This window comes from Ambystoma mexicanum, chromosome 4q, assembly GCF_040938575.1.
Source record: "Ambystoma mexicanum isolate Mex_15411 chromosome 4q, UKY_AmexF1_1, whole genome shotgun sequence".
NCBI classification, from domain to species: domain Eukaryota; kingdom Metazoa; phylum Chordata; class Amphibia; order Caudata; family Ambystomatidae; genus Ambystoma; species Ambystoma mexicanum.
The window spans coordinates 231,194,609-231,220,353 of record NC_090928.1 but is presented as its reverse complement, the minus strand read 5'-3'; the positions used below and the strand labels follow the sequence as shown (position 1 = coordinate 231,220,353).

At 48.7% G+C, this 25,745-nt stretch overlaps 1 protein-coding gene across 1 annotated transcript in view; it reads left to right on the top strand.

The window, feature by feature from the left end:
• Positions 1-25,745, top strand: part of REV3L (REV3 like, DNA directed polymerase zeta catalytic subunit) — a 1,615,620-nt gene that overhangs the window by 1,364,332 nt on the left and 225,543 nt on the right. Inside the window, exon 22 of the mRNA XM_069607775.1 lies at positions 13,339-13,480. Coding sequence (XP_069463876.1) covers positions 13,339-13,480 — 142 coding nt within the window. The remainder of the gene's footprint in view (positions 1-13,338; positions 13,481-25,745) is intronic.

The following is a 25,745-nucleotide window of genomic DNA, read 5'->3' as shown; positions in this document are numbered from 1 at the left end:
AAACACTGGATGTTCCTGCTTTTCATCATTCAAGGAAGCCATTACCAATTCAAAGCCCTACCTTTCGGCCTACAATCGGCCCCATGTGTGTTCACCAAGTGTTTAGCCCCGGTGGCTGCCCACCTGCATGGCAGGGGCATCTATGTCTATCCCTACCTGGGCGATTGGCTGATCCGATCTTGCTCTCATGCACTTGCAATCAGGCACACTGCAGAGACCATCCAGGCCTCAACTTCTCTGTGATTCGCGATAAACTATCAGAAATCCTGCGTACTACCATCTCAAAAAGCACTATTCATGGGGTCCTGCCGAAACACACTGTCGTGTCTAGCGACTCCTTGGGTGGACAGGATAAAGGACATCCTGGGAAAGGTCCAATGGCTCTCGGCAGATCACGTTGCAACAGTCCGATCCATCAAGTCCCTGCTAGGGATGATGTCCTTGTGTATCCACCTGGTGCTCTTTTGCAGATTACAGCAGAGACCCTGGATGCCCGATGGAAACGAATCAAGGGCTCCTGGAATGACGGGATCAACCTCCATCCAGCCTTCCGTCAAGTCCTGCATTGGTGGTCAATTCGCCCTCATCTCTTGCAAGGCACTCCCTTTCAGACCCCTGCTCATCAGGGAACAGTCAATAATACCAATGCGTCTCTGGAGGGTTGGGGTGGTCACATGGGCCAGCTGTACGCCAGCAGCCTCTGGCTGCCGGACGCGAAGGAGCTGCATATCAACTTCCTAAGACTGCCGGCAGTCTTCTGGGCCCTGAAGTCCTTCAAGCCTCAGCTCCAGGGGAGGGTGGTCCATGAACAACACAACCACTATGTTTTATATTGGGAACAGGGTGACACTTGCTCTCCCATTCTCTTAGAAGGCGCAGAACTGCCACTGGGCCATCGCTTAGCAGATGTTCCTTGTTCCGTTTCACTTGGTAGGTGTTCACAACAGCATCGCTCAACAGGGAGCTACAGTGCTACCCAGGAGTAGGAATTCCAGCAGTCCCAAGTACCTCTTCTCTTTAGCAAGTGGGGTTGTCCTCAAATCGACCATTTTGCCACAGCAGCCAACTCCAAATGCCAGATGTTTGCCAGCAGGTATCCTTAGACCAGAAGTCTGGGAGACACCTTCTCATTCCCTTGGAAGGGCCTGTTCCTAAATGCATTTCCACCAACCCCCATGCTGCTATGTGTGATCCATACATTTAGACAATCCTGCTGCAAGATGATCCTCATTGCACCAGTGTGACCCAGGAGGATCAGCTATCCAGACCTTCTCAGTCAGTGGCTCTAGCCGTCAAACTACCTCCTCTTCCAGACATCCTCTCCAGGTAAGGAGGTTCAATCCTACATCATGATCCTAAGTCACTGAACCTAGCAAACTGGCTCCTGGAGCCCTAGAATTAGGACACACTCGATACCTCTGGAATTCAAGAACATTCTAGTGACAGCCAGAGCTCCATTAGCACTTTCCTGCTATAAGCACAAGTGGAAACGCTTTACGGTGTAGTGCCATTCACAAAGAATTTCTCCACTGTGAGTCACAGCCCTGCAGTCTCTGCCTCATCTGCTCCTGCTTGCTAAGTCCATGTGTCAATCAAGGTGCATGTGGCCGCCATTTTACAGTATAATTGGTCTCCTGGCAAGCTCTCCCTATGGTCTCACAGACTCATGAACAAATTCCTCAAGGGTCTCTTCAGGACGTTCCCTGCGATTAAGGCTCCAGCATGGGAGGTCATTGAGGCTTTGCCAAAGCTAATTACTCCTCCTTTTGAGACAATACATCAAGCATCTTTGAACTTCCTGTTCTGGAAGACGGCCTTCCCTGTAGCCATCACCTCAGCCAGGCGTGTTGGGAAAATGCAAGCTCCCATGTAAACCTCTGTATCTCTCATTCCATCCTTTAAAAGTGGTTTTGCAGACTCGTCCCTCCTTTATGCCTAAGGTTTCATCAGACTTTCACTTGAACACACCTTTGATCTTGACAGTTTTCTTCTCGAACCCATCTTCACCGGCAGGGAGGGCATTGCATTTCTCCAGCATGGGATCTGGCATGGATTCACAGGCTCATGATTATTCCCAGTCATCAGGCTGGGAATCCTCCTTAACAGATAAAACTGTTTTGTTTCGTTTCTAAACTGTCTTTCTCCTATAAACCAATCACTGAGCCCTGGGTCATACTGCTCCCAGCCAATGACTGCCCTCTACCTACGCCCCTCCTCTGGCAGCCATCGTCAGATTTATACTGCACTTTCAAGTGTTGGGATTCCTCATGTTTTTCGCTCTTTGAGCTTTTTTCTGCGTTTTTCACTTTCTGATAGTTTAACTATATTTTTTGGTCAATCGATCCTGTGTGCTCCATCGATCAGCCTTCTGACTAATGGGGATACGTTTTTTGTTTTTTCAGCGCCCCTCAAGGGCTGTTTTTGTCAAGTGCCTTAAGTGGCACTACAAATCGAGCCGGGGCTCATCGAGGGGGCGTGGCCCAACAGCGGGGGTCTTGATAGCCCGTTAGGCCACGCCCCCTTGACGAGCCCCGGCTCAATGGGCTACTGCCACCCCTGCCAGGCAGCCTTTTCTAGAGATTAGCACCCTCTCCCCTATGGGGGAGAGGGTGCTGATCTCTGCATTTATTTTGTGTAGGCTTGCCTGGCAGGGGACAGCGCCTGCCTATTCAGCCTTAATGGTGGTGCTACCCCTCGCCAGCTGGGGAGGGACAGCACCACCATTAAGGCTGAAAGGGTGAGGCCACTGGAAGCAGAGGCCTTTTTCCTAAATACTGAAACTCCCGCGAATGCGCGGCAGCGCCAGTATTTAGAAAGCAAGGCTGCTGCTTTCAGCGGCCTCACGTTTTTTCCATAATGGTGGCGCCGGCCGACGGGAACCTCTTGATTAAAGGGATGCCTCGCAGGTGCGGCGCCACCATTATGGCTGAAAGGCATTTTTTTCTGTAGCCTGAAGCTCTCGCAAATGAGCGAGCGCTTCAGGCTGAAAAAAAAATGCCTTTTCGTGTAGTGGCCGGGGCTGCCAGGGGAGATTACTGGGCCCCGCCTCAAAACGAAATTTCGGAGCCTGCCGGGGCCCAGCCCTGGCAGGCCCCGGCCCACTTAAAGCCCTGAGTGTTCTTCTTGGAGGCTTCCAGAAGATTGTTCAGGCCTACACCGCGTGGATCATGTCGGACGAGAAGGACGGTGCTTCCCTTTTCAAGCTTTGCTTCGACTGCGGTTTGCGGAATGTGTACATGGATGACCAGCATTCCCAGTGTCTGTACTGCCTGCACCCTACGCATAAGGAGGAAGATTGTGTAATTTGCCGTGACTTCACGAAGCGCACGATGAAAGATCAACACCAACGGTTGGAGTCGTGGCTGCAGGCCAAGGCCTTTGAACTGGGTGGTACCCAGGGACATGCCTCTCCCGGATTCGGCAAACCTTAGCGGACGTCTAAGTCCTTTGAGGGTGCCCCACCGGTGGGGGCCCAACACAATGCCAAGCATTGCGAGTCCGCTTCCGTCAGAGTCGCCGCTGCTGCGCGTCCCACGGCGGTCAAGGTGCGATCGTCATCCCCATGTGCATCGATCTCCAGTCACCACTCTGGCTCTTCATCCAAGAGGAAGTCTGCTACCTGGGGAAGCTGAGAGAGAATCTAGAGAAGGCGAAACAGGAGAAGGCCAGGCAGGGTGCGGTGTCTGACCCACCAAAATGGAGGAGGCCAAGGTAGACAAAGGATCTGACGTGGCTGGGAAGGAGAAGGCCAAACCGGACAAGGGATCCAGCCTTTCCGTGAAGGCCCAGGTGCACCAGACAAAATCGTCACCCTCCATCAAGGTGGTCTTGGTGGCATCGCTTTCAAAGGCCGTAGTGGCGGACCCAGCCCAGGGTACCCCGAAGACAGCCAGGGTGCCTCTTCCTCCCAGGAGGGAGGTTTCGAGCAAGCCAGTTGAGAAGACCCCAAATAAGAGGATGCCGGACTTCAGCCGGAGACTGACCCCTCAGGACCTGAAGAAAGGTGGGGGGGGCGTGAAGGCATCCAGGGAACAGACATTTCTTCGGTAGATGAGGATGAGGTCATTTCCGTCCACACCGTCCAGTAGGGCGATGACAAGGGGGATGCTGGGGAATCACCCCACGGCGGGGGGCGACGACGATGGGGTTAACATCTATGGAGGCAACAACGAGAGGCCCCAAGACACGGTGGGCCCTGAACCTAGCACTCTTACACCCCAAATACTGCCTAAATACCTTTCACTGGACATCCTTTCGACCCTCCACACGCTGGTGTCTGAGATACAGAGGAGGATGCCAGTGACTCCACCGCCCGCTCCTCTCGCAGCTCCAGTTCCGGCCACCCCTTTGATACCGGGGGAGCCGCCGGCCAAAAAGAGGAGGCGGCACCCTAGGCCTCCATGGCACTCATCACCCACCCCTCTCTCCCAAGGTACACTGAGTCGGACACAGCGACAACAGGCACGGATGACTATGGCGGGATGGTGGACCTCCTGTCGCCTCCGCCCAGAGCCTCTCCACCAGATGAAGTTGGATCTTTCCATGCAATGATCGCCTGAGCATCAGAGCTTTTCCAGCTCACGCCGGAAGAAAAGAAGGAAGGCTTCTTGTATCAGCGCCGGGAGGTGAAGAGGAAGACCATCCTTTCGGTCCCGCTCCTGGACGATGTTTAGTATGAAGGGCTGGCTCTGCTGAAGAACCAGTCTACAGCCCCAGTGAAGAGAGACCGACTAGAGAAAAAGTCTCTGGACCCAAGTGCTTACGGTCTCAACCGTCACCGGACTCAGTGGTCTCGCCGGCCACCAGGAAGAAATCATTGAGCTTGGCGTCGTACTCTTCTTCTTCCCTCCCTCCAGACAACGTGGGGAAGAAATTGGATTCTATGGGTAGAAAGATTATCTACTCGGCGGCGACCACGGTCAAGGCTGCCAACGCTCTTGTGATCGTGGCCAGGTATGACCGGGATCTGTGGTTTAAGTTGGCTCCGCTACTGGACTTCTTTCCCGATGACAAGCGCGTAGAGGCTTTGTAGATCCTTCAAGGCGGCGAGGTGGCGTTGGACCACACCATCACAGTGGCCCAGAACATCGCAGCCACAGGTTTCTGCCAGATGGCAAACAGTCTGTCTTTGCTATCGTAGCTGGCTCATGGCCCCCAACTTTAGACAGGAGGTCCAGACAAGGGTTTTGGACATGCCCTTTGACAGGGACAACCTGTTCGGAAAGGCTATGGATGAATCTCTCCAGGCCATGAAGACGGACACAGAGACGGCACGTGCCCTGGGCACTCTATAGTAATGAGGACCGTCCTTTCGTTCCTCAGGAGGTAAGTTTATCCGTTCTTCAAAGGGTTTTAGCAGGGGCTCGTCCTCTTACCGCCAGCCCTCCCGCTCCTCGTCCCAGGAAGCCAACAGGGGTTGCGCCAAGGCCTTCGGGGGCGGACGCTGTCTTCGTCCGGTACCGCAAGGCATCCCCGCCGACCTCCAAACAAGATTGAACCGGCCAGGACTTTGGGCTCCCACCCGTGTACCCTGGTGGGAGGCGGCTGGCAAACTCCGCCGACAGATGTGTGCTGGACACTCTCGCCCACAGACACACCTTGGAGTTAGTGTCCTCGAATAGCACTGGTGGCCCGGCAGGAAAACCACATCCCTCAGCTGCTGCTGGAGGTTCAGGCCATGTTACGAAAAGGAAGGGGGGGGTCTGGGAGTCTCTCGTGTATGGTGTTGCTGTGGTACTCTTGTTCAGAGAAGAATTGCCTAGCATTTCGGTGCTGGACTGCCCCTGGGCAGGACAAAGACTGATAGACAGGGATATTTATCCTCTGTGAAAGCGACAGTGAGCTAAACACTTGGTTGAGACTCTCCCAGGGGCCATCCATCCAAGAACAGGTCAATGGGGCGTGTTCGTGCTGGTAGAGAGACTCCCAGACCCCCCTTTGTTTTGCATGTTACGAAAAGGGGCAATAGAGCTGGTTCCGCAGCGACCCCGGAGCTCCGGAGTATTCTCAAGGTACTTTATCGTAAAAAAGAAGACCGGGGGCTGGAGGCCCATTCTCGACCTCCGACGACTCAACAAGTAAATAAAGTCCCAGAAATTCAGGATGGCCACGCTGCAGCACGTGCTCGGCCAGCTGGAGGAGGGGGACTTTTTGTCATTGTTGGATCTGGAGGACGCATACTTCCACGTCACCATACACAAAGGACACCGCAGGTTTCATCGCTTTGTCGTTCAAGGGAAGCATTATCAGTTCAAGGCGCTTCCCTTCGGACTGATATCAGCGCCTAGAGTCTTCACCAAGTGCTTGGCGCTGGCCTGTCTACGACTGCAAGGGGTCCACGTTTACCCATACCTGGACGACTGGCTCATCCGGGCCACGTCGAGGGACATTGCCGTCGACCACACGGCACGGATCATCCGTCTGCATAAGTCACTGAGAACCCCAGATCCGTCAGCAGAGTCCTGCTTAACTCCATCGCAGGACGCTTTGTTCCTGGGATCCGGGCTCAACACGGTGCAACGGCTGTTGGCACTAAAGGTTGCCACGGTGAGGACCATCAAGTCTGCTCGGCATGATGTCATCGTGCACATACCTGATTCGGCTCTGCAGGTTGCGGACGCGCCTGCTGCAGGAGTTCGATGCCCGTTGGGTCCAGGTGTCCAGAAGCTTGCAGGACAGGATCAGGCTCGACGAGGAGCTCCGCTGAGTGATCAGATGGTGGGGCGTATGCTCCAATATTGCCGGAGGCATGGATTGTCTGAGCCACCCTGCCAGGAGATGGTCACGGCGGATGCTTCTCTGGAAGGATGGGGAGCCCACACCGGACGTCTTCACGCCAGAGGCCTGTGGCGACCGGAAGAGAAGACATTCCACATCAATGTACTGGAACTACAGGCATTGTTTTGGGCCCTCAAGTCGTTTCTGCCATCCCTCAAGGGCAAAGTGGTGAAGGTCTTCACGGACAATACCACCATGATGTTTTTCATCCGGAAGCAGGGGGCACCAGATCCCCAGTGCTCTCAAGAGGCGCAGGACTTGTGGCACTGGGCCGTCGCCCAGGGTATGTTTCTCATTCCATTCCACATGGCAGGAGTAAAGAACACTGTTGCCGACTCTCTCAGCAGGGAGCTGCACTCTTGCCACTAGTGGGAGCTTCGGCAGGACCAAGTGGACAACCTGTTCATCAAATGGGGCAGTCCTGAGATCGATGTATTTGCGACGGCGACGAACACCAAGTGCCGTAGGTTCGTCAGCAGGTTCCCCCAGCCGGGGAGCATGTGGGGACGCATTGTCATTCCCCTGGGATGGGCTATTTCTGTATGCAATCCCTATGTTGCCGTTGCTTCTTCGAGTCCTCAATCAACTCAGACGGTACCGGTACAGAATGATCCTCGTCGCACCAGTGTGGCCGAGGCAGATCTGGTACCCGGACCTTCTCAGCATGTCAGCGTGCCCTCCAGTCAAGCTGCCAGTGGTCGTGGATGATCTCGCCAGAGGAGGCAGCGCAATTCTGCATCACGACGGGGTCGCTGAACCTGAAAGCCTGGCTCCTGCAGCATTAGAGTTCGGGGGCTACAATCTTCCAGCAGACTGCAAGGAGGTACTCGCTAAGGCCAGGGTTTCATCAACTTTAAAATGCTACAGACACAAATGGAAGCGATTCGCGATTTGGTGCCGTTTGCAGAAGATAAACCCTCTGAGGCTCACGACCCCCCCAAGGATTTCTGTATTTGCTGTCATTGGCTAAGTCTGGGCTGGCTCACGCCTCCATCAAGGTTCATCTGGTGGCTATCTCCCGCTACACCAGATCTCTGGGACTGTCCTCATTGTGGTCGCACCGTCTAGTTAAGGAATTCATCAAGGGACTGTTCCGCTCAAGGGAACTCAATGTGGTGCTGACTAGGCTCATGAGCGCTCCATTCGAACCTATGCACTCTGCTCTGCTCAAGTTTCTGTCATGGAAGACCGCTTTCCTTGTGGCCATCACCTCTGCACAACGAGTGGGTGAGATCCAGGCCCTATCCTGTAAACCACCTTACTTGCCTTTCCACGAGACAAGGGTGGTGATGCGAACACACCCCTCCTTCATGCCCAAGGTGCTGTCAGACTTTCATGTTAAAGATCCCTTGGTGTTGCCTGTTTTTTTTTCCGACGCCTTCGTCGCCGGCTGAGAGGACTTTGCACTCGCTGGATGTGGCGCGCACAAAGAGTTTCTGGAAAACCTCGCTGCGGTTTGTGAACTTTGGTCCTGTGAACCATGGGAAAGCCCTGTCCAAGGCTTCCATTTCCAGGTGGCTCTCCGGCTGTATCACTCACGGTTGCAGGTTGGCAAACCGACCGTTGCCTGGGCATCCGAGAGCCCATTCTACCAGAGTGATCGCTGCTACTAAAGTGTTCCTGTCTGGTGTACCCCTGCTAGACATCTGCAGGGCTGCTACTTTGAGGTCGACGCACACCTTCACAAGATTCTACTGCGTCAAAAGGGATTCCAGGGAGGAGTCCAGAGTCGGCCAAGCAGTGCTACGCAACCTGTTCGCTTGAAGGTGAGGCTGGTGAGGAGGTATGAGATTGCTTCTGTTGAGCCTTGCCGCCTCCTGTGGTTGTGCATGTGTGCACTTCTATGTATTCTTTATTCATGAGCATGTGAATCCATGCCAGACCCCATGCTGGAGAAGGAACAAGTTACTTACATGTAGCTGTTGTTCTCCAGCATGTGTCTGGCATGGATTCACATGCGAACCCTGCCGCCTGCTGCCTGCCTCTCTGCGACTCTTCTCTTGTTCCTACTGCCACTTTACGTGCTACCAAATCTGAAGATGGCTGCCAGAGGAGGGGCTTAGGTAGAGGGCAGTCATTGGCTGGGGCAGTATGACCAAGAGCTCAGTGATTGGTTTATAGGAGAAAGACAGTTTAGAATACGGAACTGAAACAGTTTTTTCTTTTGACAGAGAATTCCCAGCCTGACGACGCAGAATATTCATGAGCATGTGAATCCATGCCAGACCCATGCTGGAGAACAACAGTTATAGCTAAGTGACTTGTTCCTTGCTGGATGTTTTGCGTGCCTTGAGGTACTATGTGGCACGCACCAAACAATTTCGAAAGACTTTTCAGCTTTTTGTTGCTTTCGGACCTATGGGACAACGGTAGGCCCTGTCTAAGGCTTCATCTCCAGGTGGATCTCGGGCTGTACCACGCTTTGCCCGTGTTTGGCCAACAACCTCCACTAGGCCAGCTGAAAATCTACTCCACCATAGCCATCGCAGCAACTACGGGTGTTTCATTCCGGTGTTCCCCTGCACGACATCTGAAGGGTCGCTACGTGGAGGTCCACCCACACCTTCACAATTTTCTATTGTGTCAACAGGGACTCCAGGGAGGAGTCTTGTTTTGACAAAGCGGTGCTTAGCAACCTGTTTGCATGAGGCGAGTCTGTTCCAGGATTAAGTATATTGCTTCTGTTGAGCCTTGCCACCTCCCGTGGTTGTGTATATGTACTGCTGTGTAATCTTATTCATGAGCATGCAAATCCATGTAAGACCCCATGCTGGAGAAGGAATAAGTTACTTACCTCTAATTACATGGATTCACTTGCAAACCCTCCCTCTTCCCCTCTCTGGTTCTTACTGGAACTTTATATGCGCTACCAAATCCGAAGATGGCCACCAGGGATGTAGCTTAGGGGGATGAATGTCATTGGCTGGGGCAGTATGACCAAAAGTGACAGCAAAAGGCTATAGAAGCGACTTGCAGTTTCAGCTTTAAAGCGAAACTGTTTTAATATTACAAAAGATTCCCAGCCTAACGTGGAATATTCATAAAGACGCACCCTGGAGAACAGGAGTTACATGCAAGTAACTTATTCAGTCCTCGAGCAATGGTCGAGACTGGTGTTTTCCACCATTCCAGGGGTGGAAGCACCAACAAAGGCCTTCTTGACGCTACTGGAGTTGATGCTGGTCCGCCACTCCTATAAGATATCAGAGGGCTGATCTCCTTTGTAGAAATCTTGGCTCTCAAACAGTCGCAGGAGTTCACCTTTTATCCAAGATTCATGCTTGGAGCAAACCCAAGCCACCAATGGTAAGGGTCTGCACCATTTAAACAGCCAGGAGTTGTCTGTTAAGGGGTTTTACAAAAGTTGCTGTCTGTGACAGAACTTGGCAACGCCCACCTTAGGTGAACAGGGTTACACGTCTTAGTTTTGGGTTGGACCACATAAAGGTTTGGTAGAATGGCAAGCAGCCAGGCTTATTCTAAGCAGGAAGGTAATAATTCACAAGTCAAGTAAGTACTTTAAAACAGTAGGATAATAGAAGATCGCTATGTAACATTATTTGGATAATATACCACTGTTGTATCTTTAGAAAAGCATTGGTAGAAACAAATTACTTATAAGTAAAGTTAGCGATAGTCCTCCAGCACCTGTCCACTCCTCTGCTCCCTCTTTCCACCCTCCTCCCCTGCTTTTCTCCTCAATGTACTTGCACAGCCAAATTCCCACAAGACGTAGTAGGACCACAACTGTATATATTTCATTGTTGCTCTCTTGCTTTTTTACAGTTATTTCCCCTGGTAACTTTTAGCCTTGTGGCGCTTTGAAACCCAATTCTGTTGTATAAATCGCCTTACAAATGACCAAAAAAAATAGAGAGGCAAGGGAATCCGGGTGTTCCCTTGTAGTTTTGCCCCAAGGACCATTTTCCTAAGGCAGGGTTATAGTACAATGGGTGGTCCACCCCAATGTAACTATATGGGAGACCTGGAGGGGTACAAAATAAAGTGATATGCAGCCCCCAGGATCAAGTCAAACAACCCAAAGGTAAGTTTTACCAGTGGTAGGACAGTATCTTTAGTTGAAGAAACGGTTGCTGCAGGACGGTTCCAGCAGGGAGACAGCAGACCTGGTCACTGGTTTCTCGGTCTTGGTGACAAAGATGAAACTTAAGTGTATCTGGCGACCGCTGTCCTGCATACGGATGCCCAGAAAAGGATCTTCTTGGTTCTGGCTTGTTGGTGCCTTTTTCAGGCTCAGTTGAAGGAAGATTGTTGCAACGAGTGACTCTTCTCAGTCCTCGTCTCGGGTAAGGGGACTTTTGGACCTGTATAAGGTCCCCTCAAACCTATAAGGATGCCCACAAAGTTTGATTGAAACCACGCTTTAGGAGACTATGCACAACAATGCAGTTGAGGTCCCAGGATATTGACGAATTGCAGGCCGCGGAGGTCACAGCTCTTCAAGGGATGGTGCAAAATGCAGTTAGTCTTGTGCCTGGTTAGGCCCACCAGTCCAAGGGGGTGCGTAATCTTCGGATCTTTCCCGTCGCTTAGAAGTTGAGGTCGAGAGAGAGGTGGTTACTAAGCAGGCGCTCGCTGGAAGTTGCTGGTTATTATCCTTCTTTGTCCTTTGGATTCTTCTGTTCTAGTGGTCGACTCTGGGTTTCAGCTCCAGGATCTCTCCACCAACAGTATCCCATGCACCATTCAAATTTGGGCATGGCTGTCCAATGGGCGCACACTGCAAGACAAGGGACAGGGGAGTTTCAGTTGACCTCCCCCACTTCCTATCCTGCCAGTCTCACCCGTAGGGTTGTTGCAGGCTTTCCAAGGGAATGCCGATCAAGACAAAGGGACAAGAGGACCCTCCCTTACCTAGCAGGGTCGAAGACGACATGGCAAAGGACAGGCCATCTTATTTAGGGCTTTAAAAAAGTACAGCCAACATTTTGGGCAAAGGGCGTCCCTTCTGTTCCCTACCGCAGCTGCAAAGACAGCCTGCGATTAAAGTTCATAAAAAGTTGTCTAAAAGGTACAGTGTATTCCTTTTCCTCGACTCTCCAGTAACATTTTGGTTACTGCGACAGGTCAATCTGTTTTAGGCTAGTGGTAGTGTATTTCCTCAGCTTTCCAGATAAGGTGTGGTGTGCTGATCTCGCAAAAAAACACAGGTAGGATAAAAAGTATCCACACTGTCATGGTAACTTTAAGAGTTTGCCAGGTAAAGTAGTAAAAACCATCACAGGGAAGCTCTAGGAGCCTCTAGCAACACTGCACAGAAAGTGCTGTGTGCTGATTTAGTAGAGGCCTTTAAAATTGGAGGAAAGCATGACTCTGCAAAGAGGTAAAAAGGGTTCCCGTGAGCACAGTAAAAGAATGAGTGAGTGTGGAAAAAGTTTCCCACTCACTCGTGAGAATCAGTCAAAAAAAATCCAAGAGTCCAGCAAAAAATATTACAGGGGACGCATAGGTGGAGAATATTTAACACAAGATGGAAATCTTCTAGAACATTGTCCAATCGTGGACAACCACTTATCATCTCTTCCCAGCGACAGACATTCAGTCTCTCTCTCTCTCTCTCTCTCTCTCTCTCTCTCTCTCTCTCTCTCTCTCTCTCTCTCTCTCTCTCTCTCTCTCACACTCACTCACTGACACGCTCTCACACACACACACTGACACACACACTCACTCACTGACGCGCTCTCACAAACACACACTGACACACACACACACACACTCACTCACTGACGCGCTCTCACAAACACACACTGACACACACACACACTCACTCACTGACACTCTCTCTGACTCTCTGACTCACTCACTCTGACTCACTCACTCTCTGAAAGGGATTTCCATGTAATGTATTTCCTGGCCTGGAAAGGCAGGAAGAAGGCCAAATAACAAGCACATAATCTCATGGCATTGCCATTTTAGGGTGCTAGACACTTTTAGTAGCCATTTGCTGTAAATGAAAATGTGCAAGAGAAAAATAACACACATGGTAACAATCACAGTTGCCACCAGCTTGTCTTAGACCACATTGTCAAAGTAACCGAAAAGCCACTATATAAAAAATTATAAGGATAGAGTATCCTAACTGCTGCACTTCACTGTAAGGTGATGTGTGCAATTGAAAAAGTACAAGAATTCATAGAGACATAGCCTCTCAGTGCTGACAAAGTGACTAGTCAGTGTCTCTATAAGAATGAGCAAAACCGGCATCGGAAGGAAAGCAGAAGGCGTTACTGATATAAAAAAAATTCGAGACATGCTTCAAAACAAACTTAAAGAATGGGGGTCCCGTAGAAATCTAGGAAGCGAAAGGTGCAAAAAGAGAATCTTTCTTAACAGCTGCCATGCAATTTCACAGGAAACGGACTGGCATCAAATTGAAGTTGTGCATTGTGTGTGTGTGTGTGTGTTGGGGGTGGGGTCAGTCCACATTTCTATTTGTGCTTTCCTATTCCCCAAAGAGAGCCTTTTTAACAATACAGTTGGGATAAAAACAAACTCCTCCAACCCCTTGCTTTACCGTTTTGCTTTTTTTTTTGTCCACAGATGGAAAATGGTGGATCATTACATTTGCCGCGTATGTGGCATTCTGCAGATGTTAGAACAGCTGGATTTGATTGGCAGAACCAGTGAACTGGCACGACTTTTTGGAATTCAGTTTCTACACGTACTCACGCGAGGCTCGCAGGTAAGAGGCTGACCTGGTAAATTTTTAGAAACTGCTTTCTTTTTCTTGCTATTGCAGTTAAAAACAAGCACATTTATAGGTGTTGTGTGCAGGCTAAAGCTGCCTCATTTTGTGGAGTTGAAGGCATACACTGTAAGTAATGCATAGTCTGACAGCAACGGTTGACTTAAGTTTTCTTTATATTGAGTTGACCTGAAGAAATTCAGTGAATCAAAAAAAATAATGCTAGTCATATGTGCTGTTTGGAGAGAAGGGCATACACGAGTCATGGCTCCCAGTAGACACAGGCCAAACACACAGCTTTAGTCCCACCTAGTTAGCTGTGGCGTCCTGGAGTAAGGAGGGGTGACATTTTCACTGTAAATCTTTAGTTAATAATGAAAAGACCTATCTTTCCCTATCCCTAAAGGGTTTTCCCTACCAGGAGAATTACTTCTCCTGGTTCAATGGGATCAGCTCTATGGGCAGCAGTTTTCTATTAGTCTGTGACACTAGTAAATACCAGCAGTCTAACAGTTCAGGCACTGCTGTCTTCGGGTAGTTTCTTATAATAGTTCCAACTCAGCACACAGATATTTAAATTCCAGAACATGACCATCTTCAATTGGTCAACTTGGTCAGCCTCCATGCTGCTGTTTGGCATTGTTTTGGTTTAGTTTCTGGTTCTATAATTATGTAGAAAACCAGGAGAATTACTCCCTCCTCCTGGTTCAACTGTCACAGCCTTTAGCTGTCTTTGGTAACTTCCTGCAACAGTTTTATCAACCTTTGCAATTCTTTCCAGACTTCTCTCAGGGCTTGCTTAAAGATTGTACACTACCTTTTCAATACACAGTTATTCCTTGACTTTCTTCATCTTCCTCTTGTCTGTGAGAACAAGAGAAGCTTTGCAGTGGTTGAAATTGGGTGGGAACGGTTGGGAGCAGTATTCCTCTAAACATTTTACTGCTCCAATACTTTTATTTAAAAAATAAACATTTTTGGAATAGTTTAGTTATAAAATAAGTGTACAAAGAAGTTGAAACTTGCACTGAACATTTCCTTAAATAGCAGGTGTGTTTGTTTGGGGGTTTGGATTCCGTGTCTGAGAGGGGTGGCACTGGGGTTTGTGGGGAGCGGGGCAAGCCAGCAAGGAGCATAGTTCCCCTACTTTTTTTTTCAACACTTCGACCACTGAGATGTTCCCTAAATGTAATTGGTTCTTTCTAGCACTCTGCCAGAGTAGAAAGTTCTCATAGCACTCTCTAGCCTTAATGTCCGTCTTCAGAATATTGTGTTGAGGAAGACGACTCCCGAAGTGCCCTTCTCTTTAAGTCTCTTTGACACAACAACTGAGTCGAGGGGGATCAGTTTTGATGTAATCTTCATACTTGGTACTTTTATCACAACTCTTGAGATGAGAGGGATTTCTCTAGAGGCTTTCTGCTGTGAAGAATCTGATGATGTCATCACTCCTTTCCCCAGGGTAGCACTCCACATGCTACCAGGGGACGGCAGTCACTACCTGATCCTTACTTTGGAGATGGCTATGCAAGGGAGGATCACATGACATGATGGGAGGCGACCCTGAGAGGAGGAGTGAGACATTGTCAGAAGAGACTTGGATATCCCCTTTCCATTTTAGGAATATCCCCGCCATTCCTCATACCTTTATGGAATAGTGTTATGCAGAAAAGGAGACAGCAAACATGACTGATTATTCCCTATATGTACCTGACCCAATCTACACTACTGGGATGAGGAAGCGGGATGGAACAATGAAGATCCGCAAAGCCTGAAGACCAACAACAACCTCTAGTTGTTGGAAGAAGTCATGCTGTGGCAGGACCTTTAAATTCTGACAGCTGATGCGAAGAGCAGAGAGACTGACAGGAGCAGGTGGCTCACGTTAGATTCAGAGAATGCTGGGCTGCAGAGAAGACTGGACAGAGTGTGGGAAACAAGCGCAGGGCTACAGGAGCTTGGAACGCTCTGGGATACGCTGTTCCCCAGGCACCGAGGAACCAGAGGTCTGCCTGGATGAGGTCGTAGACAGCACGTGGCTGTCGGAGGATGCCGGAGACCCAAACGGAAAGGCAAGCGGAAGCACAAGATGCTGTCCGAAGCACCAGCATGCAGCAGCCGGGCAGTGCGAGAAATGTTGAAGTGACTAGCTGGAACCAGTGAGCCCATTGGGAAGAGTTGGGATGCCGTGTCGCTTCACTGCAAATGCCTGCATCCTGCAAAGCCTGAGGAAGTTGTTTCAGAGGGCTGGAAACCCTGTGCTGGAAGAGAGACTAACAAATTGCCAAACAGTGGGTTGCTGACCCATTTCAGAAGGAAAGCATGAGGAAGGTGGTTGCCTGATATTATGCTAGTCTGGGACCCACATCATAATTTAGAAAGAGTTGTGTGAGACAAACCTCCTGGCTGGAGAGTATACCAGGCATTTGCGAGTCTGTGAACTGCACCCAAATTGAATAACTTTAAAAAGAGAATCCCAAGGAAGATGCATGCCCTTTAGGATTCTGAACTTTCTGCATGTGGAAAAGAACTGGATAAGAAACTAATTTCCCCTGGAGTGAATTACAACACCAAGAGGAGAGGGTTATCCTCTTGGGCTACAAAGAACTTGGTTATTCTTTGAACTTTTGTTTTGGTGGAGAGAATCCTGGGGAAGGGAGTCATTCTCTTTGGAATTGTGACCATTATCCATTTGGAACAATACCCTTAAGACCTTAGAGTTAGTTTCAGAATGCGTAGGCTAGCATAGGGTTTCCGACACAGGACATTTTTGCTTTAGACATCTTGACAGACCCTTAGTTTTGGTTGAGGTAGGGAAATTCCTCCTGGATTAGGAACAGTGAGGCATTTCCCAACCTCTTTATTATTTAATAAAAGTTTATGACAACCATAAGAAGTCCTGTGTCTGTGTCCCTCACACTTCACATTCGATATTCTTGACACTACTACTGAAATGAGGGCGATTAATGTTGATGTAATCTGCACACTTGGGGCCTCACTGAGAGTTGGGCGGTATTCCGGTGGTAAATATTGTGGAATACTGCCCAGCGGAATTACTGTTACTGCCAGTTGGCCCGGTGGATTTACCATCGGATCACAAGTGGTGGTGGCGGTGTTAGTCCCCATTAATTTGAAGTCCATAGGACTCAATGGAGGATTTTGGAGGAACTACCATGGTGGTAATTATGCTGATTTGTCCCGATTGTTCAGTGGAAAATGGGAGGATTTACCTCCAGCATGATGCTGGAGGTATATCACCCACTCCAGGGCCAAACCCGTAGTATGGCGAAGTGGGTAAAGTGGCAGTAATTCTGTTACTGCCACTTTTTTTCCCCCCGAGATGAGGGAGATTACTCCAGAGACTTTCTTCAGGTTCGATATTGTTGACACAACTACTGAGACGAGGGAGATTACTCCCGATGCATTCTGCACATTGCACCAACCTTCCCCAATCCCCTATCGGGGGTCCTGTGACTCTAGTTGCCGCTTCTCTGTCTGGGGCATGTCACTGATTCTTCCTGAGGTGTTTGGTTCGCTCTGTCCCTGCTGAACGCTGTCCTTGCTCCTCTTTTCGCTCCCCCCACCCATACTGTGGCTCCGCAGGGTTACTGGCCAGCGCTGTTAATGGACCACCCGACCACCACCTTGAGGTCATGCCGCCATCGGTCGTTTGCCATCATCCAATAAGGCCTGCTCTCCGTTGGCCTGCGAAGGGCTCCTGCGGCCTGCTTTCGGTGTCCTCCCAACAGAAAGTTTGCTTCCCATACGAACGTTCTTTCTTCCAGGTTTGAACTTCCCAGGTCTGCCAGGGTTCACATTGGCCTTGCCTGCTTCGCTTGCTTCTCCTGCTATTGAGTCCTTCCTCCATTTTTGTTGTACAGCTGGGCCTTCCCCAGTGGAGTGGCAGTCCTTTGTGCCCACTGTGTATTCTTTGTCTCCTTGGGCCACCTCTTCCCAGTACATTCTGTACTTGGCAAAGGAGTAGTTTGTAGAGCTCCTTCAATCTTCTTCCCAGTGCTTTTGGAAGATGATTTACTATCAGGCTGTAAGTATATTTTAGTCTTCCTTGTCTTGGTGTTATTAATTCTTACCGGAAGAAAGGAAGGGGTATTGCAATAACATAACCTAGTACTTTCAGATGGTTTCTCAGCAGACCTTGTGGGTTTCATGTTCTCAAGGTTAAGAGGGTTAGGGAATTCCATCACTGAACAGGAGTCCTTGTCCCCTTGAGGGGAGTCTCAGCCTGTGAGCTCCTGCTTTCTGAATGCTGCGTAGTGGCCTCATCTCCCTAGCCATACAGGGAAGGCCTCTCCTCTGTCTCTTTGTAAAGCATTGCAATATGTGGTTATTGTATGGATGAGTCTGTTCCTTTCAGAAATGCACATTGAGGAGCATGCCATGCAGCCATGACCAAAACCTGGCTCTATTCCACTCTGTTGGCTAGATATACAGGTTGGAATGGCACAGTAAGAATGTGTACGCCTGCAGATTACACTGCATGTTCGAAATTGGTGCGGTTTGCCACTGTAATCCAAGGGACAACCCTTTGTAGATTGCATTTACCATCTGGCATCGTCACCCTGCACCACCCCAAGGTTTGATTTATCTGGAAAACAATGCTGACCAACTGCATCCTGTGGGTTTACCTGCATCTCTCATCACTTGTCTCCTGCCTGGATCGGGGTTGAAAACCTGAGATCCAAATGTTCGAAGGAGAAAAGACTGAAGATTGTTTTTCTGAAATAACCTTTGGTCTTTTCTCCCCTGAACATTTCTGACTTGGCCCCCACTCCCTAGTTACCTTACGGCTGCCGACTCAGTGTCCCTGCAACGCTTGTTCCCCTTCACTTCCTGATCAGGAACCGGCGCCGCAAGGTCCTTTCCTTATTTATTTGGCTTTTTGGGATTGATGCGGGGGACACCCTCGCTCACAATACTGTGAGCAAGGGCGCGGTAGACACCCTGAAGCCCCCAGCATTGAATGTGTGATTTGTTCAAACCTTTCAGCCGCTCAGAATATTCGAACGGTTGAAATTCGGCCAAATCACGCATTCAGGCTTTTAAACTCAGTCAATTTGGACGTTTCCGTCCGGCCTTACTGTGTTTTAGAAAGACATTCCTATACACTTTGAAAACCTGCAAGGAAGTTTGGATGGCTTCTCTTTGTATGCCTCACAGTACCAGGGGTACTTGCCCAGCAGCCAACTATACTGTAACACGTGGAGCAAGGTGGCAAAAGGGTCTGCGGGTGAACTACAAAAACACACGATAAGGTAGTATACTCTTCATGCAGGTTTAGCAGAAAAAGAAATACAGATTGTTTTAGGTGTGTGTAATTTTTGGATCAAGTAAAATTACTTCAGTGGAGTTAAAGCCTTATGTTAGTCACCAGCATAAGCACAAGAAAAAACTGGTGGTGTTTGTTAAAAGGAGCTGCCCTGCTTGAGGTACAGTCAGCACAAGTCACAGTTGTGTTTTGCTTGTGCCCAGTGCTCTCTTTTCTACAGGCTCATTGTTCAATCCAAATAAATTCAACGGCAAGTGTCCAGTTAGAGGGAAACAGAGCTATTAAAGTAACAGTCCAGTTGTGGCAGCAGCCCCTGACTAAGCCCCTGACTAAGGTAGACTGTGCAGGGACCCTGGATGACATTGCTGGATGGAACAAAGAGAAACCTGATTTCAACTTCAGTGGGGAAAAAGCAGTGCAGGTAGTGGCCCGGCAGTTCCAATAGAAGTAGGGTATTTTCTGGGCAGATTTAGATCATATGCACTTCTACTGCCAGTCCTTTGCAGGAGAGTCGGGGTCTCTGGCGAGAGGTAAACTTGATAAGAGACTAACAAATGATTTTCAGATGAGAGCAAGAATACTGAAGCTGAGTTACTCCACTGTGCCCACCCACTCAAAGGAGGGAAATATTGTATAGTTGCATCTGGTCCTAGAGTTAGATATGTAGTTCATAGGTTCCAGCAGTATTTTGCTGTCCAAATGTGGAGTTCAGAAGCGGAGTGTTCACCACCTTCTTCTAGTTGCTTCAGGATGAGTCTCTGTGATTGACAAAGGTAAGATGCAGATACATGGATTCATATACAGTTCTTGAGTTGGATGCACATCCAGCTTCCAATCATACAGACCTACACTACTACATTTAGCCAACCAATCGGGGATTGTGACGATGTGCAAAGCTTCCCAGTTTTTTTCTGCGCGAAACCACTAAAGGATCCCCTACTGAAACTACATTCTTTAATACTACAGTCTGCACCTTTGGTTTTCCAGATGTTTTGGACTAAACTCCCATGATCACTCACCATTAACTATGCTGGACTGGCCTGATGTAGTCCAAAACATCTGGAGAGCCAAAGGATGAAGACCTCTGCTTTAATACATCTGATCATGGCTTCTCTGAGCTCACAACCTGGAGTCTAAAAAAGACATGATCACATATGCCAGACATGTATTTCCATGTTTACAGTATAAACACAGCCTCATCACTGGGCTTCTAAATCCCGACTTCCATTTTAATAAGGACCTTGCGGGACCAAGCCTCTGTTCCCAAAAGCTAAACTGATTGCAGCACCATTCAACTTCCAAAAAATACAAACGGTACTGCTAACAGCCAGTGAGTTCAAAAAGGAGCCACAGTCTTGGAGATCCCTAGGGACACAAAGTACAGAGTTTCATCGCCATTAAGAACCTGGATGGATTCTCACTGTGGGGGGAGGGAGTGGTTGGTAAACCATCCGGATAATGACCAGGGGAATAAGGGGAAGTTTGAATGTGCTAGGAGGCAGACAGATGAAAGTATGTCAAGAGGATTCAGAGCGGGGAGTTGAACCCCAATGTGGTTCCAAGATGAGGGATAAAATCATAGGAGAGTGGACTGTCTTTTCTGACCAATAAACACATCCTGTACCCCCTTTTTGGATAAGCAAAGTGTGAGAAGGTAGGAGCATCTGTGTGGAAGGCTACGAGTGTAGTTGAGTCTTGGGGGATGACCAAGTTTTGTCCACAGCGATCATTGCAAGCTGGTGAGGTGAAAGTTGTGGTGGTTGTTTAGAAAGGAAGTTTTATTGCAGGCAATGTTATTCCAGCGCGCTAAACCCAGGTGGTGAACGTGAGTTAAGAGATGTACTTCTGGCAGAGAGACGAGATAGGTATATTAGGTCAGTATAGGTATTGAGCAGAGTGCCTCACAGGTAATTTAGGAGACATGGGATGTATTAGTGGTAATTCAGGAGGCACAAGAAGGATGGAAGCTTCTTGTACGTGGGTGTATGAAATTTTAGATTTAATCTCCTTGCTTGATGCCTAGACTACAGTAATATGCTTCAATCATAATTCGAGATCCACATTGCAAGTACAGGAACGAACACAGTATTCCTCACAACCTCTAGTGCATAGTAAAATAAATAGCCCACAGGTAAACCCTATGTGTAAGTGTAGAACGTGTAGGGAGTGAAGGAATTGAACAATGGCACAAAAATTACACCAGAAATAGACTTATTATATCAGTCCTAAATAGTCTCCATACACTCCTCGAAATGGGATTCCAAGCCGGAATTTGGCCAATGGAAGTCTATGTCAAACTGTGCTAGAGGGGGCTTTTAAAATCCCACTAATACAGGAACCTGGGGACGCCTGAAAATGACTCTAGGAACTGGGGACAAGTATTCTCATTGACAGTCACTCACGATACGACTAAGAAATGCCAGGAGATCCCTGGGAGTACAGTTCTTCTTTTGCATGGCTCGGACATGGATCTATTATCCCTGGACTTGACCCATGGACCATTGATGACCTAGATGCATGAAAAAAATTATCTTAAGCACCCATGAGAACGGATGTCGAGTAGCAGCAGCAAATGAGAAGCTTAAGGGTGCAGAAGTAGTCATAAGCCACAGAGGGGACATGCTTGTGAGCATAAAAATGTATTTAATAGAAAGTGAGGAAAACCTGTCTGTCCCTAGAACTAAGAGGGGATTCCCTGCCAAAGATAAAACTGAGGATAGCGTCAACATGTCCGTCAAAATAAACAAGTCCTACGCCACAAACCTATTTCCGTCCCTCGCACTTCAAAATAAAATGACATAAACAGTTCCACCCTGACTCCAGAAAAGTGGTTCCTTCCTTCTGGACTTCCTTCTGCCTTCCTTATGGCAGTTTGTGACTATTGGGGAAAGCTCCTTCTTCCCCTAGCCATCACTAGGCCTTCCAATGTCGTTTACGCAGATGGAGGGAGGAGGACGTGTCTCCCTTTCCCAGGCCTTCTTAGGCAACTCTTTATAGTTCCACAAAGATGGGGGAACATATCTCCCTTCCCCAAGCCTTTCCCAGGATCTTTTAACATTCCCAATGATGTCAGTGGGTTTGCCAGGGGATATATTTTCCCCTGGCCTCCTCTTCTGGTTAGGTGGGTGCCAGACCTCTTGCTCAGGCGTAATGTGTCTCTCACTCAGGCCCAGTTCATTATCCTGCCAGGCATTGTTTCGCACATATAATTCTTCAATCCTTTCGGCGTTCAGGTCCCAGACCCCTTTCTAAAGTTTATAATGTCTCTCAATAAAGACTGCCAGGCACTGTTTGACACATAAAGTTCTCTGGAATTCTTCCAAGTACTGGTACGAGGAAGATAGCGACTCTTGTACTCAGATTGTTTTCAACAATTGGTTTTATCCCTGTATCTCTATTTTGCCCCGACTTGGTTCAACTCCACCCCACAGGGTCTCAACAGGGTCTTTGCTCTGGCTGCTGCTTCGTAGAGCAATTCCCTATTCATTAACATAGTTCTCTTTATAGATTATTTCAACCCTAGGGGCTTGCTTCTTACCCCTGCTCCACGGGTTGCTTCTCTCTCTAGCTCTCGTCACCTCTGAGCTTCTCTCGTCCATAGAAGATATGCAGTGGTTCTGCAGCCCTGGGTCACTCACAGGTATAGCGGTACCTTCTTGCGCTCTCCAGCTCGCCTGCCGGATACCTGCTTCTCCCACTGTGGTCCATGTGCAGCAGCATGTTTCTGCCCTGGAAGTCTGCTGCAGCAGTTCCAGTCCTGAGTCCCTCAGAGGTACAGCGGTACCTCCTTCCGCTCTTTGCACAGCAGCTCCCGCCAGCTTGCGGTTCCTCCAGGGAGAATCGGGCCACGAGAAAAGTCCTTCCGCTGTTTTTTTCTCTTTGGCCGGTTCGTGTGAGAAGCTAGTATGGTTGCTTTGGTTCCGCGAAGAGCTCCTCAGTAGTTCTTCCTCGTGTCAGTATCTACAGAGCCATAGCTTTCCAACTTTTATTTTACTCTTCCTAGTCACTGTATAGTTTTTCTCATACTCCTAGATGGGTCTACTCTGCACAAAATAACTGAGTAGAAAGAAAAGGTAAAGAGGATGGGAGTTTTTTGGCCCTAACAGTGTGGGAGGGGTGTGGATTTGGGGGCAGAGTGGTAACTGTTATTTTCCAGAATGGGGTCTGGCATGGATTTACATGCTCATGAATATTCCCTGTAATCAGGCTGGGAATCCTATGTAAAAGAAATTAGTTTCACTTTCAAACTGTATTCCCCCTCTAAACCAATCACTGTACTCTGCGTCATATTGCCCCCATCCAATGACAGTCCTCTCCCTAAGCCCCTCCTCTGGCAGCCATCTTGAAATTTATACATCATGCTTCATTGTTGAGAGTCATTGAGTTTGCTTTCCAAGCTATTTGTAGATTTTGTTAGTGTTTTTGATGGAAATAAGTTCTATTTTTGTTTCAAAGAAGCCTGTGTGCTCTTTGCTTCTCCTGCCAACAGTGGGGACCTGTTGTCGGTGAAGTTCTGTGCCTCTCAAGGGCGGAGATCGTCAAACATTCTAGAAGGCTATCTGGCCTACTTCACACCCTCTGACCTTGAAGGAGGAGGGCGGAAGGTCCCTGTTCAGGCCCTGTGCCAAATGCGGACTACGGAATGTGTTTGTGGAGGACAAGCACCTGCAATGCCTCTACTGCCTGCACATGGACCACAAGGAGCTTGAGTGCGAGATATGTCTCTGGTTCTCCAAGAAGACGACGAAGGACAGACACAGTAGACTGGTGTTGCGCCTCTGACCTGTGCTCCAAGCAGGGTCATGCCTCACCGAGAACTGGCCGGTCCGAGGAGCGGTCTTTTAAGTCTATTGTGAGAAATCCGAGAAGCCGTTGACGGAGGAGAAGGCCGGACAGCTAGAAAGCAGGCTCAACCGGCACAGGCTAAGACCTTGTCGGCAACAGAGTCGACGACTGCTACTACCACAACAGCTAAGGGCACTGATCCTGCGAAGGTAGCCCCCGCAGCTCGAGTGTCCCTACCCCCAGGGCATTACACCACCGCAGTGACTTTAGCAAAGTCTGCTGGCACGCCAGGCGGGGGTCGGGGGGGGGGTGTAGGGAACTCATGGTGGCATCAGTTAAGACAAGACCCAAGTGATCACAGTTCAAGGATGTTTATTAAACTATTTGTGGGTTGGAAAAACACCTAATCTAAACCTAAATCAAAGATGGGAGCAAGCTACAATCATCAAATAATAACAAGGCCGTCCTAGTGGCGTCTTGCCAAAATAAAACGGCCTATACTAAGAAAATCATATTGCCAATCCTTAAGCTAAATACAAACGGAGTGTGGGATAAAGTGCACAGGAAAGAAAAAAGGGTTCACAAATAATAAGTCATGATGCGGTTGTTCGGCCCTCCCATCCCCATGTTTTGAGCACAGGACAAGGCGCGACACCGGAGCACAGCAGGCGCTCGAGCTTTCCCAGCACGAGCCAACAGTTCCGCTCTTAGCTATCCAAGCCTTTTGTGGTTAAGTGTCTTTTCTACAAAAAGTCTCTTGTCTCCGAGGACCTGATGTTTTTGAAAAATATTAACTAAAAGTAATTTTCTGCTTGCACGTTGGGTGATGCCTTTTCACCGCTGGGTCCCACTCTTCCGGGCTCAGATCCTCAAAAAGTTCTTAGAAATATCAGATCCTTTGGTATATAACATTTTTGCTTCGGAGGGTCTGATGGACTCAAAATAATAAACAAAAGGTTAACAAAAGTTTCATAGTTCTTCTGATTGTCTCTGATTGTACTTGGGTGATAGCTCTTCACCCCTGGATCCCACTCTTCCGGGCTCAGACCCCTCACGAATATCAGCCTCCCAGTTGGGTTCACTGTGGCATGTATTCAAAAACGTTATCTGCTGCACTTTTCTCTATTGCATTCACGGATTGGTGGGTGATGGCTTTTCACCCTTGATCCCCCCTCTTCCGGGCTCAGACCCTGCTCGACTGTTAGCCTCCCTCAGTCGGGTTCACTACGGCTTTCAACTCAATCTCATCTGTGACATTTACGAATCTTAATGCCTTTTTAAACAGTTCACTGTGGACATCCCTTTGGCGGGTTCATGCTTGTCAGCACACTATTTATTGGGACTTCAGGCTGCGCCCCCTTTTATCAGCATCCCTCCGTCTGGTTCACTCCTGCCAACTTTGCCAATTTACACAATTCCTTGGACAGTTCGTACAATGCAGGATTCACTTCCCTTAGCTTCACAATCTGCCGGTCAAAGACCTTCGTCTGTACAGAAGATTTTACTAGACCCCTGTATAACCACTTTGACCCCTTTCTCACCCTGTTTCCAAGACCTTCTGGTAACAGTAGTTTCAACAATAGGGTAGTTGCCCACCGTCTCCTGAGTGAGCACCCGCGTGGTGCCTGACTCCTTTGTAGCTGGCTTTCTCCCCTCGTATTAACAGTTCTTTGTACTTTACTCATTTAGCAGTTCGCTACTTTGGATTTGGTCAAAATGACCGAATCCAAATGACCTACACCACCAAATTACCGAAAATCAATACTACTAAATGTCCTACTGACTAAATTTTCGTAGGACATTTTGTAGTATCTATTTGGTGGTGTAGGTCATTCATTTGTATGGTATAGTGAGTGGGTGTTGCGGGGGACACCCCCGCAGCAGACCCGAAGAAAAAAAAAAAAGAAAAAACAAAAAGGGCCCTGCGGCACCAGTTCCCCATCACGGAAGTGAAAGTGAAGTGGCCTTGCAGGGACCAGCGAGACTGAAGGAAAGGTAAGCTGGGAGGACGGAGGGTTAGGGTTTTTTTAGATTTGGGATTGTTTTACCTTGAATGATCGAATGGGAAATGTACAAACAATTTTGCATTGCGTACATTTCTCATTCGGTCATTTCCGTTGCGGTTATTTCTGCTGCGGTAAAACAACCCCAATCCGCTACTTTGGTCAACACAGTTTGGTTTCTTATCGG